Raw genomic sequence first — 17,263 nt, 5'->3', positions numbered from 1 at the left:
AAAGTATATGGTGGCAGACTTAGGGGGTGTTTGGTTCAAGCAAATTTTTGGCATATCGAGTGGACTTCAAATTCTAGGATAAAAAAAATGAGTTTTCTTTTGTGGTTTTTGGATTCCATAATTTGTGTTTTGTTTCAAGCAAAATTTTGGGATCTTGAATCCCTAAATTGCAAAAACCACTCAAGTTTTAGAATTTGCGAAATCCAGATACATGGAGAGAATTTGGGGTGGATCTCTAACAATTATATCCACATCAGCAAAAACCGATTTCACTCATGACCACCAAAACTAGTAGTGGAAGAGCCTGTAGCCCTATTCTCACCACTTCCCATTTTCTCTCCCTCCTCATTTACTCGCCTCCTCCATTTCCTGACCATGTGACACCAGACTCATCGCAGGTCGAGTCAGTGAAAGTTATTATAATAGATTCACCAGAGTCTGAGGTTGATCATTTTGAGGACGAGGATTCATCAGTGGAGGTTATTCCAGTTGAGTTCTCACCTTCAGAAATTATCGTGATTTCGTCCGATTTCTCTAGCACCGAGTCTCAGGTGATCGATACTTTTAGTGATAATGAGGGACTCTTTTTCTGAGAGTGAGTCGAGTAGCTTGTCTATAGGTATGGACCTCGATCTGGATAGATGGGGGACTTCTAGCATTGATCCTGATCCTATGTTGGATTCTGACTATATGCAGAACTCGGTGGAGACTGAGCCAACCGAAGATGAGTCTAGCTCCAATAGCTCTTCTTCTTCGATGTAGAGTTTAAATAGTAGGACAATTTTGTAATAACAGTATATGAGGTTCCTTAGCTACTCTTTTGGAGTATATAGGACTTTTTGGTAGGGAAACATGTATATATGTAAACCCATATACTTCTATATGTGTATAAACTAAAAGGTTAATAATATACTTTTGGCTTGTAATTATTGATTATGCTATGTTGCTGAACAATGATTGAAATCATAATATCTTAACTTGTGTATATGTGACCATCATATAACTTGTCTTTTGTACAATAGTTGATTCCAACATTTTATTATTATAAGGAGATATGGCTGCGAATAATGACCAAACCCCTCCGCACAAAGATAACGATCTCAACCAAACAATAAGGGAGCTAATGAGATCTAGAGTGACTCATGTGTCAACCTCTGGGAGTCATGTAGACAACAACACATTAATAGGATTACTACAAGCAGTGACATCTATAGTCACCAGACAGCAAGATCAAATTGACCACAACTAGATGAATGGCCAGAGCAATGAACAATCAAAATTAAGGAGCCAGATAAGTGAATTCAAGAAATTATCCCTGCCCAGTTTTAAGGGAACTACTGATCCGATGGTCGCCAAACATTGAATCACTGAAATAGAAAAAAGTCTTCATATATATGAAATGTCTTGAAGAGGAAAAAGTTGATTATGTAGTCTACATGCTAAAAGATCATGCTTATGGATGGTGGCAAATACAAGTCAGGACGTTGGGAGAAAATGTGTACAAGATATCATGAGATGAATTCAAAAAGATCTTTTATGAAAAGTATTTTCCCTCAGCGGTCCGCAAGCAAAAAGAACAAGAATTTTGAAGGTTAGAGAAAGGTGATAAGATAGTAGCGGAATATGAGGAGTTCACTTATCTGTCAAAATTTTCTACTCAATTGCTGGGGAAGGAAGATGATAGAGCTCGTCGCTTTGAAGAAGACCTTCGATCGGACTTCAGGAAGACAATATGTGCATTTGAACTCCCGACATATGGAGAAGTATTAAAGAAGGCCTTGTTAAATAAGAAAAATGAGATAGATGCGAAATTAAAGAATGAGGTGAGCAACTCCTATCCAAAAAAGCGAATTTGGCAAGATAATCACAGTGGGAGAAATAAAAATTGGAGGAATAAGAAACAGAATGTAGGGCGTAGAGAGGAGCAACTTCAGAACCAAAAGGTTGTGAAATGTGATATTTGTCATATACCCGGCCATGAAGTGAAGAACTGTTGGAGAAGTATTGGAGCATGTCTCAAATATGGGCAAAAAGATCATAAAATTGCAAATTGCTCAAAACTACAAAGGAATCAGAATACCTTAAAGACCGATCAGTCCAGCAGTAGGAACAGGTAACCTCAAGCTAAGGCTCGAGTATATTCCTTGACTGAGAAGGAAGCTGAAGCAGACAAAAACGTGGTGACATGTATGATAACTTTTGCATCCATTCATGCTCGAGTACTTTTTATTCTAGTGCATCACTCTTTCATTGCTGCACAGTTTGTTAAGAGAAACAAATTACCCAATGACACCTTAAAATAAGAATTATTTGTTAGTACACCCCTGGGGGTAGTATATTAGTATCACATCAGGGTTGTAAGGGAAACATTAAAATTCTCAACAATGAGCTTCCAGCAGAATTAGTAATGTTGGAAATGCATGATTTTAATATCATATTAGGGATGGATTAGTTATCTTTAAATCATGCTTCTATTTTGTGTCGAGCAAAGAAAGTGATATTTAAATTTTCGGGTCAACTCGAATTCTGTTTTGAGGGTTGTAAATCCTGAGAATCCTTAAAAATCATCTCAGCCCTTAAAGCCTATCGGGCATTGAGAAGTGAATGTATGAGTTATTTAGATTCAGTTGAAATTAAAGATGATGGAAAACCAAGCCTAGAAGAGATACTAGTTGTCCGAAAATTTTCAGAGGTATTCAGAAGAACTTTCAAGAATGTCTCCAGATAGAGAGATTGAATTTTTAATTGACGTAATACCCAGTACAAGTCTAATTTCTAAGGCTTCCTATCGTATGACACCAGCTGTGTTGAGAGAGCTCAAGGTGCAATTACAAGAACTTTTAGATAAAGACTTCATTAGGCCTAGTGTGTCACCCTGGGGTGCGTCAGTATTATTTGTGAAGAAGAAAGACGGTAATATGATCCTATGTATTGACTTCCGTGAATTGAATAAGGTAATCATTCGGAACAAATATCCATTACTAAGAATTGACGATCTATTTGATCAAAACTACAAAGAGCTCAAGTATTTTCGAAGATTGATCTCCATTCTGGTTATTATCAGCTAAAGATCAAGCTAGAGGATGTGCCAAAACCTGCATTTCAAACCTGCTATGGTCATTATGAATTTCTAGTATTACCATTCAGGCTCACAAATGCACCTGTCTTTTTATGGACCTTATGAATAGGGTGTTTAAACTCTTCTTAGATCGGTTTGTTGTAGTATTTATTGATGAAATCCTGATTTACTCAAGAAGCAAAGAAGAGCATGAAGAACACCTGAGATGTGTACTGCAAACATTAAAGAGAGAAATTATATGAGAAATTTAAAAAATATGAGTTTTAGTTAGAGAAAGTAACGTTCCTTGGACATGTAATCTCTAAGGAAGGAATTTCTGTAGACCCTGAAAAGATAAAAACTATAATTAATTGGGATAGGTCAACTAACGTGACGAAGATCCGTAGTTTCCTTGGTATGACTAGCTACTATAGAAAATTTGTAGAAGAATTTTCTCGTATTGCTTCATCTCTGACTCATCTTACCCAGAAAGGTGTTAAATTCATCTAGTCAGCTGAATATGAGAAAAACTTTCAAGAGTTAAAAAGCAGATTAGTATCTGCTCCAATACTTGCATTACCCTCTGGAGATATAGGTTTTGCTATCTACAGTGATGCTTCTAGAAGAGGACTGAGATGTATTCTTATGCAAAATGGAAAAGTCATAGCATATGCTTCAAGGCAGTTAAAACCTTATGAGTAGAATTATCCCACTCATGACCTGGAATTAGCGGTTGTAGTGTTTGCTCTCAATATTTGGAGACATTATTTTTATGGTATACATTGTGAAATATACACTCACCACAAGAGTTTGAAATATATATTCAATCAAAAGGAGTTAAATTTGCTGCAAAGAAGATAATTGGAGCTTCTAAAAGATTATAACATTACCATCAATTACCCCGGCAAGGCAAATGTTGTTGCTTATGTCTTGAGTTGTAAGAATCCATGCAATCTAGCATATTTAATTACTTCTCAAAGAAAGATATTGGAGGAGTTAGATCGTAATGGAATTGAAATTAGAGTTCACCAAATTAGAGTTAAATTAGCAAATAGGGTGATACAACATTCTTTGATAGATAAAGTTAAAGCAAACCAACAGAAGGATCCTCAACTAGTGAAGATAAAGAAAGATGGGGAAGAAGACACTCGAAGAGAGTTTAAAATACATGAAGATGGGTCATTAAGGTTTGGAAAAAGAATTTGTGTGCCTGATATACCAGAGATAAAGAAGAAGATTTTAAAAGAGACATACCACTCTCTGTATACTATGTATCCTGGATCAACAAAGATGTATACAAATCTAAAGTAAATCTATTGGGGGAATAACATGAAGAAAGAAATTGCTACTTATGTTGCGGAATGTCTTACTTGCCAACAAGTAAATGCTGAACACCAAAGACCAGCTGGTTTAGTCCAAAATTTAAATATACCAATGCGAAAATGAAAAAAAGGTCATCATAGATTTCATCACCGGCCTTCCCAAGGCTTTAAAAAGAATGACGCGATATGAGTGATTGTTGACCGATTGACTAAGTCGGCATACTTTTTACCTATCAATATAAAATTTTTATTAGAAAAGCTGACTAAACTATACATCAATGAGATAGTGAGGTTGCATGAAGTACCCATATCAATAGTCTCAGATAGAGGCCCTAGGTTCACATCAGAATATTGGAAAAGTATACATAGAGCTCTGCAGACTAAACTAAATTTTAGCTCAGCTTACTATTCACAAACGGATGACCAATCAGAAAGGACAATTCAAACACTAGAAGATATGCTGAGATGTTATGTACTGGAAATGAAAGGATCGTGGGAAGATTATCTGCCTTTGGCTGAATTTGTATATAATAACAACTATCAAACTAGTATTTAGATGTCACCATATGAACTTCTTTATGGAAGAAAGTGCAGATCTCCTATCTATTGGGACGATGTTGGGGAAAAAAAACTTCTCGGACCAGAGTTGGTATAACAAGTAATTGATAAAATTCAATTAGTTCGGAAATGTCTTCGCACTGCACAAAATCGTCAAAAGAGTTATGCTGTCCAAAAAAGAAGAGAATTGGAATTTTAGGTGGGCGATCATGTTTTCTTAAAGGTTTCGCCTACCCGAGAAGTGAAAAAAGATTTGGAATCTAAGGGAAGTTACGCCCGAGATTCGTTGGTTCTTTTGAGATTCTGGAAAGGGTTGGTTCAGTGGCGTATAAATTAGTGTTACCATCATCTCTATCTGGAATACATGATATATTTCACGTATTGATGCTGCAAAAGTTCATCCGAGATCCAAATGAGATAATCCAATTATCTCTAGTGGAGCTCAAATCTGACTTGACTTATGAGAAGAAACCTTAGCACATTGTGGATTTTAAGGAACAAGTATTTAAGCGTCGAACCATCAAATATGTGAAAGTACAATAAAAGAACCATTCAGAAAGAGAAGCTACTTGGGAAACTGAAGATTCTATGTGAGAGAAATATCCAGAGCTCTTTGGAGATTAATGTATGTTAAGTTTCGAGGACGAAATTTTTTATTAGGTGGGGAGAGTGTAACAGCCCCAAATAAATGGGAAAAAATGATAAAATATATGTAAAAAAAATCGCATTTCACTGTTCCTCACCGCCTCTCCATGTCGGTGTTTCTCACCGCCTCACCGTAGGATAAAAGGAAGGAAAATGGGAGAAATTAGGGTAAAAAAATAAAAAAAAGAGAGAAGAAGAGAAATGAGACAGTGAAAGAAAATGGGAAGTAAAATATTACCCTAAATTCAAATCAATTCAAGGTATAAACCCTTCACCTCCTTGTTTTTCTTTGATTTAAGGAATTAATCTTTGATGTCTTGAGAAATTGAGGAAGAAAAAGAAAAGAGAATACATACTTAACCGCCTGCGAGAACCTCGTCGTTGACCCCAATCGTCGGGGGAGCGTCGCCCTCAGGAGGCTACTCCGACGGCGGAACATAAGGTGGCCGTGCCGAGTAGCCGCGGAGGAGGAAGAGAGAGAGAAATGAACGAGAAAAAAATAATAAGAGGAACATGGAAAAAGAGATAAAGGAGAGAGAAAAAGGGGAATTAAAGTAAAATACCAAATTTCTTTGGGATCCCTGAAAATTTATTAGTTTGTATATAAGTCCACAAGATAAAAAAGAATAAAAATATTCTTGTAGACCCCTGCTGCTTTGTTGGTTTCTATCAGATCCAAAAGATCCTTAGCTCAGTTAGGAAAGCTCGAATAATTAATTAGAATCCCCTGAGCTGTGCTATATATTAATAATAAGTTTGAAATTATTAGATAATATCATAGAAAATTATAGTAAATTGCTAAAAATTAGCAAGAAAGCCTACATGTACCTTATTTATAGATAATTATTATTTGAGTATACTTGAATATGACTAATTTAAACTTTGCTGTGATTATCCTAAAATATGTACTTGTTCTGAATTAATATTAGTCTTATATTTTACATTATAGGTTTAGGTTAAGTAGTGTTTTGAGGAAGCTGTACTCATTGAAGCTGAGTTCATTTCCTACTGGTATATTTTTTAATATGAAATTTGCATGAGTGCTATATTTTATTTCATTTTATGCTCGAAAAATAAATAATCTATTATTTTTGTGTGTATATATAAAGTTCAATGTGATCCGATCTACTTTATTATGGCATACGTATAATATGATTTGATTTCATACAAGATATTTAAAACTAGATTAGATTTAACATAAAATGTGATTAGCGGTTTTGGTTTCATGCGAACTCAATTAATTGAGAATAATGCTTATTTGAAAGCTTTTGAAGAAAAAATAATAATTTGAAAGTGTCATAACAGTTTGTGAATTTAGAGATTTTGTGTGACTTAGTGTTTGATAAAAATAGAGAAAAGTAAAATCCATAAATTATTTTAACTTAGATGATGAGATTTATGCTCGTCCACTCGATTTAAAGTATTTGTAATTTTGGTAAGTGAACATACCAATAATATTTTGAGCGCAAATGACATGTTTTGAAAAAAAATGATTTGACGAGTGATGTGGTTTTGGAATCAAGAAAATTGACAAGTGATGTGTTTTAAAATCAAATAATTTGACAAAGGATGTCTTTCCGAAATCAAGATATTTAACAAGCAATTCTTGATGTTTTCAAACCCTCAGAAATCCGCTATGGAGTGATGTGTTTGTGCTTGTCATATGGTTTGAATGCACCTTTATGTGGCCCGTTATGGGGATTTGTGATGTGGCCTTTTGGCATTTATGATGTGACCTTTTTTGGGCGTTTGTGATGTGGCCGGCAACCTATGACAGAGTTAGGTGCATTCTGTTCATGATAACTGTGTTATGTGATGCTTTTTTTGGAATTTCTATGCTACTGGGCTATAATTCGTAGTTTTAATGAGACCTATGAGGTGATTCTTGCATTTCATGAATGTTCTTATCAAGAATTGTGATTTTGAGATTTGAGTGTGAATCAGAGAAAATAATTATATTTTGGCTTTACACAAATTTAATAGTTCATTTTCTTTCTACATAATTACTTGTTTTCAAGGAGAGTTTGATTTTGGAATACGTTACCATGATTCTGGAATACGTTACGATATATTTAACTTACACTTTCTTTATTGAATATAGCAATAGTATGTTATTCTTGGACTATATTTTGCTATTTTTATGAGATATTCTGTGTCAAGCTTATAATTCACTATTTTTGGGAATTATAATTTTTATTTTGTTAGATATCTAGAATCTCTAGTGGAAAATGTTCTCACTGAGTTTTAGCTCACTCCGTTGTATTTTAATTTTTTTTCCAGATTCGAAATAGAAATGTGATAATCCAAATTCTTAGTTGTGGGCATGGTTAAGAAGTGCTTATTTGAAAACTCGACTCCAGTGGTGTTATGTTCAGCATAAAATAGTGTTTTGTGTTGTAAATAATTATAACGGTAAGGCTGTGAAATGTAAATAACGATTATAAGTATATATGTATAGTTTGTTTTGAGCTACTATCTTCAGTAGGCTTATGTATATGTTTTGAGTTAAGCTACGTGTTATAAAGTATCAGGCTTGACTCATGCACGGGACTTGTCTTGTGCGTGAGTCGCTACTGTCTCATAACCCGTATTTATGAATTTCTGCTGTAGTTTTCGGAGTGTGACAGAGGCCGTCATCACCATCGACATTCTTCGCTGCTCCGGCACTAATGTCACCATCGCTTCAGGTGCTTCCACCGTCGCTTCAGCTGCTTCCCATCTTCCCGTCGACGCCTTTTGAGGGATCAAGCTCGTCGCCGATTCCCTCACCTCCGATTGCAAAGACTCCTCCTTTGATCTCTTCACGTTTCCTATTAATCTCAAAATTGCAAGATTTGTTTTTTTGTCTTTTTAGATACTTGCAAGAAGTTTTTGGGTTAAATTTTCTGGGGGGTGGGTGGGTTGGTTTGTTTTAGGGAGGAACGCCTAGTTCAACTAGCCTAAGAGATTGTAAAGTGTTGGAAGAAATGGTTAAAAAGCAATGAGAAAGTGGAGGGATTAATGCGGCGATTGTGCAACCCTAGCAGTTGCATTGAGATCTTGGGGTCTGCTTAAAGGATTGAAAGTGAGATTGAATTGAATGAAAATGCTAAAGAAATTGAATTTTATGCAAGGATAGTTTGAAATATGATTTTTCTTTTGGTATGTAGGCTACTTGTCATCCTGCTTTCATGGAGAAGTTATTAACGGATGTGACGAAAGTGGAATCTAGGGTTCAAGTTCAAAGGAAGGTGGTTATAAGCCGAGGAGCAAGGACGGCTATCGAGTTCTCCTTAGCATTGATTGAGATGCTTTATGCCAAAGAGAAAGCCAAAGAAGTTGTGGGACCTATGGTAATTAGCTTCTATGCTTTCTGTAGTTTGTATCTTGCCATTGTGTGTGCATGATGTATATTTCATTTTCATTTATGGAAGACTTTTCAGATGGTGTTTAAAAACTGTTAACAAGATGCATAAGACCCATCATTCTCTTCCGGCTATGAAGTTTTTTGCTTATGGTCAATAGTAAATAATAGTAAATACTATGTGGTGTCAACTTATCTAATCCTTTGCTCTAAAGCTGTGGAAAAGATAATAATAAAGAAAAAATTCTCTATGCATGATTATATCCTTACATTGTGCATGCATTGAACAAATTTCATCATCTAAGGAAAACTTTTTATACAATGGAGTCAAGTGTTAACTGCACTAGCTAATGATCATTCATCGCCCTATTATTATTTATTTTACATTTACTTAATCTGCCTTCTACTATAATCATGCCATTCTAAACAAGTTTTTTAATATAAGGTAGTAATTCTTAGGAATAAAGGGGATTTTTTGAAGGGCAAAATTTTAAAACCGTCTTATTTGCAAACATATTCCCCAAAAACGACCCGTTTCAATTTTATTTGTCAAAACCGATCTGGTTTCAGTCCTGAGACTGAAATCAGGTCGGTTTTGGCGAAAAAAGTTCCCAAACTCCACGGGACTTGAAGTCCCGTGAAGTTTAGCAGCCATTTAACTAAGTTGCTAAATTTTACGGGACTTTAAGTCCCGTGAAGTTTTACAGTTTAATAAACTTCACGGGACATGAAGTCCCGTGAAGTTTATTAAAGTGACCAAAATCCCACGCGATTCTACTTCTAAAATTATGCAACTAGCCCCTCGACTTCTCAACAAATTTACACAAAAACATATATGTACTTACTTGCTGCTAACTAGAGGGTACACTAACATAGGCCCACTAATCCCATCCTTCAAAATCTTATCCTTCAAAATATTCTACTTGTTGCTAACTAGAGGGTACACTAGCACGTGTCTCGGTTTCAGCCCTCTTCACACGTGTGAGGAACTCCACGTAACCCACCTTCGTGCTGAACTCCAACTTGCGCACATCTCGGCTGTTTTCTGCAAGGAGGAAAATAAATTCAAACAAACTTCACGGAACTTTGCTTTCTGTGAGGAGGAAAATAAATTCAAACAAACTTCACGGGACTTTGCTTTCTATGAAGAGGAAAATAAATTCAAACAAACTTCACGGAACTTCAAGTCCCGTTAAGTTTGTTAGAATAGGAAACTTCACGGGACTTGAAGTCCCGTGAAGTTTAACAGCTTGATTAAATACCTGCTAAACTTCACGTGACTTCAAGTCTCGTGAAAAGTCCGTTAGAGAGTTGAGACGGACAACAGTTCCCAAGCCAAATCCGAGGTATTCATCATTACAGCCCAGAGCTCATTTGAATTATCTATTATTGAGTGACGGTGGAGAGCCAAAAAATTATGATAAAACATGTCGAGTGGATGATGCGAGCAAATGGGAGCTTGCTATGAAAGATAAAATAAAGTCCTTGAACACTAACAAGTAACAAGACTTGGGAACTTACAAAGTTACCAGCAGGAAAGAAAGCCTTGAGTAACAAATGGGTGTATAGAATTAAGAAGGAACATGATGATTCCAAGAGATACAAGACTAGATTGGTGGTCAAAGGGTTTCAGCAGAAAGAAGGAGTTAACTACACGAAAATCTTCTCTCCTGTAGTCAAATTGACTACCATCAGATCGGTTCTGAGTATTGTTGCAGCTGAAGAACTACACCTCGAGCAGTTAGATGTAAAGACAGCTTTTCTCTACGGTGACTTAGAGGAAGAGATATATATACAGCAGCCAGAAGGGTTTACTTAGAAAGGCAAAGAGAAGATGGTGTGCAAATTAAAAAAAAGCTTGTATGGTCTGAAACAAGCTCCAAGGTAATGATACAAAAAGTTCGATGGATTCATGCATAGGAATGGATACTCCAGGTACAATGCTGATCATTGTTGTTTTTTCAAGAAGTTTAACACCAGTTACATTATTTTGTTATTATATGTCGACGATATACTAGTAGCCGGTTCAGACATAAGAGAGATCAAGAAGCTGAAAAAACAATTGTCTAGTGAGTTCGACATGAAGGACTTAGACGCATCGAAGCAGATATTAGGGATGAAGATTAGCAAAGACAAGTCTTTGGGCACATTAAAGTTATCTCAGGCCGATTATATTAGGCGGGTGCTTGAGAGATTCGGGATGAATGGTGCTAAGACCGTAAGCACACCTCTAGCTAGTCATTTCAGATTGACTAAAGAGCAGTGTCCGGTGACTGATAAGGAGAAAAACTACATGACGAAGGTCCCATATGCTTCAGCTATTAGAAGCCTTATGTATGCAATGGTATGCACGAGACCCGATATTACACATGTAGTGAGAGCTGTGAGCAGATTCATGTCAGATCCAGGAGAGCAGTACTGAAAAGCAGTAAAGTGGATTTTTAGGTACCTGCGGGGTACTATAGAAAATTATTTATGCTTCAAGAAAAGCAAGTTAGTTCTGCAGGAATTTGTTGATGCAGATTATGCTGGTGAGATAGATCAGAGGAGGAGCACTACAGGATACGTATTTACATTGGGTATTACAGCTATCAGTTGGGTTTCCTAGTTACAGAAGATTGTTGCTTTATCGACTACAGAGGCTAAATATGTTGCTGTGACAGAGGCTAGCAAAGAGCTGTTACAGGGATTCCTGGAGGAGTTGGGATAGAAAAGTGAGAAGAGTGTTTTACATTGTGACAGCCAGAGCGCCATTCATTTGGCGAAGAACCCAGCTTTTCATGCCAGGACCAAATATATACAGGTCCGTTATAACTTCATAAGGTCAACATTAGATGATGGCATGTTGGAGCTTGTGAAGATTCAAGGAAGCAAGAACCTGACTGATATGCTTACGAAGGTTGTTACTACGGAGAAACTGAAGTTGTGTTTAACTTTAGTTGACCTCATTACTTGATGATATGGAGGCCGTCGCCGTAAAGAGAGGTGATAGAGATTGATAGTTAGTTTCCAAGTAGAAGATTGTTAGGATATGTGAAGCCTAACTATCAGACATGTCCTATACTTCAGATTGAAGAGGAAACAAAAGAAGTTGGAGGAACATGGTCAACGGTGAAGAAGTTCAAGAAAAAAAATGACGAGGATTCAGTTTGGCAGATTCACGATCGACCGCTGATGGCGCGCGGTCGACCACAAACGTGCACAAGACTCGGGGTGGCTTCTGGATTTTCTGCGGTCGACCGCGACGGTCGACCGGGTTGGTCTCTGGACTTTCGGATACCCTGTAAATATTTTCTGCTCTCTGTCGTTCGTCGCAGTCGCCCGCGGCGGTCGACCGCGAATCGGGTTTTGGCCCAGGTTCGGTTTTTTGACCTGTTTCAGTTTTTTGTTTGTAATACTCTTATGATATTAAAGGGATGATTAGGGCAAATTGTAAAAGAGACGAAAATGGTGACATTTTCTCGTGCGGCGGCCGTGGACGTAGCTTCTCATATTGAGAAGTAAACCACGTAAAATCTTGTGTGTTTGTGATTGTTTTCTTTCTCTCTTATCTCTATTTCCAAATCGCATCAGGGGTAAAATCTTGTGTGTTTGTGATTGTTTTCTTTCTCTCTTATCTCTATTTCCAAATCGCATCAGGGGTTTGATCTCAAAAACCCTGATTGTTTTCTTTCTCTCTTATCTCTATTTCCAAATCGCATCAGGGGTTTGATCTCAAAAACCCAACAAATGCTGCATTTAGTGCGTTCCGGAAACAGGGAAACAGATGGAAAGAGTAGATAACTACTCAAGAGTTGCAACCTGCACTGAATTCACTCCAAACCTATTTTCATGCACAAAGTAAATGCCAATACTTAAAGTTCCATGTGCTTACCTGCAGGTTTCCCACTTTGATGGTGCAGCCGCTGGATTAACATGAAGTGCATGCTGAACCTCAGGCAAGTTGAAATAAACTGTTGAATGCTTCTCAGAACATGGGTCATACTTTTCACCCATCTTTGCAACTGACTGTTAACATAAAGCATACGTGTAATTGGTGCATTAGTTTGACATGAAAAGGTAGAAAAGAAATTATAGATGCTGTAAGTTTATTACATGTAGAAGTGACAATCAAACTTATGAAGGATATTACACAAATTCTTTTGAGCATTATTCAATCTTTCTTCTTTATGAAGTTCCTTACTATCAACCAATATAGTAATTTTAGCTTCCTCTAGATAATATCATAATACTTTTGACATCTGTTTAACAACTGAAATATTGTCAGGCTCAAGGAAGTAAGTTGCAGAAGGGTTACATAGAAAACAAACTCAAATTGGCAAAAAATTGGCATTTGACCTCCCATAGAAAATACTCACGTGTAATCTTTTGAGCAGTTTATTCTGTGAAAAAGTAGCACTCCCGGGACAGGAAGGAGTGAAGATGCTGTATGGATCAATGTTTCCAAGTTCACTGCTAGCAGTGTCAAGGATTTTGTTACATTGTTCTGATGAATGTATAAATGACTCAAAGTCACATAAAACATTTAACAGCTTGTATGTTTGATCTGATATCAAGCCGGCAACCCACATGAATTGGAAGACTCCCAAATGGTCGTGAAAATCATCAGTCAGAGCATTTCCCACCTGCATTTATTTCTGAGTAAAGCTCCCTTTTGATTTTAAGGTACTTATGAAAGAACCGAAAATCAAACTTTCCATATCAAAGAAAAAACCCAAGTCAAGGATTCCTACCATATATCCCTTCAGATTAACTGATTTGTCTCCTGTTGATTTCTGAGACCTTACAATGACTTGGGCCAACTGAGGAACATAATGCCCTAGAAAAAGAGCAGAGATTTGCAGTGGTTAAAATATATTGATCTGGTCACAAATTTGTTATCATATAGAATAGAAATTGAAGCTTCTTCTAATAATGATATTGGTTACGTAATCTCCATAAACCTGCATAGCTCTCTCCACTTAGATAGAAGTCACGTCCCTTGTACTGAGGAAACCGTTTGAACCACTTCTGTAAAAAATTGAAGGAATCCTTGGCTGCAGTCGAATACAGAGGAAAAACTAAGCTAACCTCCACCTAATAACCAAGGCCACATGTTTAAAGTAGAATGTAACATTATTACCAGTCCTTTCATCTCCATTACTCAACACATCATTGGTGTTGTTTGAGTAGGAAAATCCGACCCCAGCAGGAGAATCAACGAACAAAATATTAGCCACTGCAAATGTAAATTGTGAAGTGTTATCACAGTAATGATATACATTCACATCCTTGAAATAAATATTAAAGAAAAGGGTAAAAAATTGTATGATTAGTACAAAGTTGAATCAATAACCGAATGCATCTTACATCACAATCATTAGAACTATAAGGGATATTGGAGTGCCTAAGAAGTGACACCTCAATCGGAATTTTGTTTAATATACTGGACGAACAAAGGAAGAAGGTTAAAGCTTAGTTCGTCTTAATTGATTATAGAGAAGGAAAACAAATGCAAATGGCTTGAGAAACACATGTAGCCAAACGAACAACTGGAGTCACAGATTTCACTTTGCTTGGTCAGCAGAAATATTGGCATTCAACCTAATGGGTTCTTATATCTATGACTATGAGATGTACAAAATTTAAGCTCTTGTCCGTAATCATATATATATTTGGTAAAGTTAAGAAGGAAGAGATGTAAATATTTTTCTTTTCCACCTTGATTCCATGAATAAGGATTCAAGTAAAGGCTTTTGCCGTCTGGCTTAACATGGAAAGGTCCCACTTCCTCTGCCAGTCCATAACCAATTGAAGAACATCCAGGCCCTGAAATTGCAATAAATTTTGTATCAGAAAATTATGACGACGTCTCTTTGAAGCAAAGAAACAAATACTGTGGATGCAAGCAAGGGTTCCGTTACCAACGAACCAACCGCCTTCTTTGATGCAGTCGGTTTGAATACAACCCTCGTTATCAGAATGCTAACCCCAAAATCCGAAACCCAAATTCACCCATTTAACAATGCTGAGTCATTTTCGTGAGCATTCTTATCGAGAAAACAATCGCTGAGTACTAGAATCAAAGCTGAAGTTCAACCCTTAAAAGCTCAACAATTATGAGCAGAAGGGAAATTTTCTTCCTTCAGTTTGACGGACAAACCTACATTCACCAAAATACTTCCCCCCAAATAATACACCTACTTCAGCTAAATTTAACTTTAGCATCACCCTTTACACGGTTCAGAGTTCAGTTTAAAGGACATCACATAATTATCACGTGTTAATTCGTAGAGTTTTAAATCCCTCTCAATCCCTTTCTCCCTCCTTCAGCTAATCAACACCAAACTCACTGAAAATTAAAAAATAATAATTCATTTCTTCACAGAAATTGGTTTTTTGAATAATTTCAGAACAGAGGGGCACGTTACAATGAGTATCAGTGATAATGTTCCCCCACTCTCCCTCAAGTTAACAGGTTAATAACATCTTAAAAACATTAGCTTATTCACTGGAAAAAGAACTTCAAATGCAAATAATTAAAAAAATAAATAAATAAAAACCCAGATAAAAAGGGTAAATTGTTTTTCCACGGGCATACCCCCATTCAACCAGAGAACAAGAGGTTTGGATGCAGGATCCTCAGCGGCCTCAAAGAACCAGTAAAAGAGAGCTCTCCCTGCCTCCTCATCAACTGTTACGTAACCAGAGTAATGGGCAAATTCAACGTTGAAATCTTGCCCTGGCAAAGTCTGCACCCTGTCCTTCTCCAGAGCAGAATCCTCTGAACAAGAAGAGCCAGAAGCAGAGGCTAAGGAAGCAAGAACGAGGGCAAAAGCAAGTAGAAGTACGGACCCAGATTTCCTTCTCTTCTCCATTGTTTTTTTTTTTTTTTTGTACTTTGCACAGCTTCTCTGTTGAGAACCTGAAAGCGTCTTTTGGGTATTGGTTTTAAAATGGTGAGCGTTGGGTACTTTTCTTGTGGGGCCCACGATGGTGGTCCCAGTATATGATTGGCATCCATGTGGTCTGTTTTGGGACCTGGGGATTTGGAGGGATGCAAGGAGAGCGGGGGATGAATTGGTTGGCAGAAGTGCGGCCACAGACGGAGTGCATTCGATGATCAGTTCAGAATGAAGGTGTCGGCTGTTTTTAAGTTGGAATATTTATAATTGTCTATGGGCCCCTTTTAGAAATCCGCACATGTTGTTCCATTTACAACTTTTCTCTTGCGTGTTTCCTTCCGTTGACCCACTTAAAATCCCTTTTTCATGTAGCCACCTCAGCACAAAGACTAAATAATTTTTCTTTATTTCCAAACTATTCTCTTCCTCGACCATTATTTCTTCCATCACTATCTTTCTTATTGCATTCTCTTTCTCTTTCTTCTCGCTGTTTCTCAATCATTATCTTTTTCACTGCCACGTCAACTCTTTTGTTATTTTTCGTCTCTTTTTTCAATTATACAAATGTCGTTGCATCATTCAAATCTTATCATTTTTGTCTTAAACGGATCATCTTTTAAAGTCACGTTGAAGTTAATATACAACATCTAAAGTTAACACTCATAGTTAAAATTAACTCATGACAGTTAACGTTAGTACCTAACTGTTAAAGTTTGACATCTAACAGCTAAACTTAACACTAAAACTATAAAGTTACATGTAAGCTTTAAGTTAACATGTGATGTCTAAAATGAACTAAATTTTTTCCCCCTGCCATGGCCTCTCCTTCGTTTTTTGTAATACCCCAATCCTTGAGATGGTGATGTGATTAGTATTGATAGATTTGATTGGAATACTCATACCATCAAGATGCATCTTCATTTCGGGAACCCAATTCTTAGAAACTCCAAAGTTAAGCGTGCTTGGCCTGGAGAAATTCTAGGATGGGTGACCCCCTGGAAAGTTTTCCAGGGAGTGCGTGAGTGAGGACAAAAACGTGCTGAAAAGACATGTGGTGGTTTGTGAGACTAGTCCATTAGATCTAGTAGCGTACCGACCCCGGGATTCCGAGGCGGGGCATTACTTTTTTCCTCTTTCATCAACTATCTCTATTCCTTCTATAAAATTTGTCACATCTCTCAAATATCATCTCCTTTGGCTAAAAACAACCATTTTTGAGCGTTAATTTTAAATTTTGACGTAAACTTAAATAACAATAAACTTTAGGTGTTAACTTTAAAAACTATAAAGATTTTAACACTTGAAATTTAAGAAATTTAAACTTAAAGTCAAAATTTAAATCTAACACTCCAAAATTTAAGTTAACACTCAAAATTTAAATTTAACACTAAAAAAATGACCATCTTAGCCAAAGAGATAGACTTTGAGGGATGCAATGACGGATGTGGAAGAA

General features: G+C 36.8%; 1 protein-coding gene across 1 annotated transcript in view; it reads right to left on the bottom strand.

Moving 5' to 3' along the window:
* The window catches only part of LOC109844009 (serine carboxypeptidase II-2), an 18,160-nt gene extending 2,334 nt beyond the window's left edge, over window positions 1-15,826 (bottom strand). The window contains exons 1-7 of the mRNA XM_020413015.1: window positions 15,507-15,826; window positions 14,627-14,734; window positions 14,049-14,144; window positions 13,870-13,962; window positions 13,660-13,745; window positions 13,285-13,551; window positions 12,801-12,934 (exon numbers count right to left, since the gene is read on the bottom strand). Coding sequence (XP_020268604.1) covers window positions 12,801-12,934; window positions 13,285-13,551; window positions 13,660-13,745; window positions 13,870-13,962; window positions 14,049-14,144; window positions 14,627-14,734; window positions 15,507-15,783 — 1,061 coding nt within the window. The 5' untranslated portion in view covers window positions 15,784-15,826. The remainder of the gene's footprint in view (window positions 1-12,800; window positions 12,935-13,284; window positions 13,552-13,659; window positions 13,746-13,869; window positions 13,963-14,048; window positions 14,145-14,626; window positions 14,735-15,506) is intronic.

Source organism: Asparagus officinalis, chromosome 5 (assembly GCF_001876935.1).
Source record: "Asparagus officinalis chromosome 5, Aspof.V1, whole genome shotgun sequence".
Taxonomy (NCBI): Eukaryota; Viridiplantae; Streptophyta; class Magnoliopsida; order Asparagales; family Asparagaceae; genus Asparagus; species Asparagus officinalis.
This window is presented reverse-complemented; position numbering and strand designations above follow the sequence as displayed.